Raw genomic sequence first — 1317 nt, forward strand, 5'->3', positions numbered from 1 at the left:
ATATATTTTATATATGTTGTGATATAAAATATACAGACAATACGACCAAATGTCTGATCGTCCCGTCTTTTGTCTCAGGGCATTGAGTGGACCAACATCGAGTACTTCAACAACGCCATCATCTGTGACCTCATCGAGAACGTACGTCAACACACGAGGTCTCGTTGTTAAAAATACGATCTTACTGTTTAACTATACTCTGTTTCCTGTTTTATCGCCCCCTGGTGACCAGAACCAAAACGGCATCATGGCCATGTTGGATGAGGAGTGCCTGCGACCCGGGACGGTCACCGATGAGACGTTCCTGGACAAACTGAACACCGTGTGTGCCGAGCACCAGCACTTTGAGAGTCGCCTCAGCAAGAATTCAAAGTTCCTCACCGACCACAGTCTGCCACACAACTGCTTCAGGATACAGCACTACGCCGGCAAGGTACTGGGCGGAGAACCAGGACCCGGGATGTGGAGATAAAGTTTTCATGATCCGTATCCGCAGACAGAGACAGAGATTTCATGATCCGTATCCACAGACAGAGACAGAGTTTACCTTTCTGTTTGTTCTTTTTTTTTTTTCCTCCAGGTTCTGTACCGCGTCGAAGGATTCATGGACAAGAATAACGACCTGTTGTACCGAGACCTTTCCCAGGCCATGTACAAGGCCAACCACAGCCTCATCAAACAGCTGTTCCCTGAAGGCAACCCGGCCAAAGTCAACCTGAAGAGACCACCGACCGCCGGATTCCAGTTCAAGGCCTCGGTCGGAACGCTAATGAGGAACCTGCAGACCAAGAACCCAAACTACATCCGGTGAGTCTCACCAAAGGTGTCGCTGTTTTTTTTTTTTTTTAAGTCAACGGGTGGTCAACGGGTGGCCGAAATTGGGATATCAAACGGTTAAATAATCACGATTCGTTGGGATAAATCAACATTCCCAAATGACATTTTTTCCTGTAAATTGCTGAAACAGAACGACAAATAACAGCAGGTAAATAAATCTGAATCGATCAATCCAAACATGTCAAGAACAATACGCAAAAAAAAAAATTATAACTAATCATTGATTAGACTCTGATCAAACTCCAACCTTTGTTCCTCAGATGTATCAAACCCAATGACAAGAAGGCCTCCCACATCTTCACCGAGTCCCTGGTGCGTCATCAGGTTCACTACCTGGGCCTGATGGAGAACGTCCGTGTTCGCCGAGCGGGCTACGCCTTCCGTCAGCCCTACGAGCCCTGTCTGGAGCGCTACAAGATGCTGTGCAAACGGACCTGGCCTCACTGGAGAGGACCCGCCAGGTGATGGTCGTTTATTCTA

At 47.5% G+C, this 1317-nt stretch overlaps 1 protein-coding gene across 1 annotated transcript in view; it reads left to right on the forward strand.

Annotated features, from left to right (window-relative positions):
- The window catches only part of myo1b (myosin IB), a 49377-nt gene that overhangs the window by 38967 nt on the left and 9093 nt on the right, over positions 1-1317 (forward strand). Inside the window, exons 15-16 of the mRNA XM_025063746.1 lie at positions 581-807; positions 1098-1298. Coding sequence (XP_024919514.1) covers positions 581-807; positions 1098-1298 — 428 coding nt within the window. The remainder of the gene's footprint in view (positions 1-580; positions 808-1097; positions 1299-1317) is intronic.

This window comes from Cynoglossus semilaevis, chromosome 16 (genome assembly GCF_000523025.1).
Source record: "Cynoglossus semilaevis isolate Cse_v1.0 chromosome 16, Cse_v1.0, whole genome shotgun sequence".
Lineage (NCBI taxonomy): Eukaryota > Metazoa > Chordata > Actinopteri > Pleuronectiformes > Cynoglossidae > Cynoglossus > Cynoglossus semilaevis.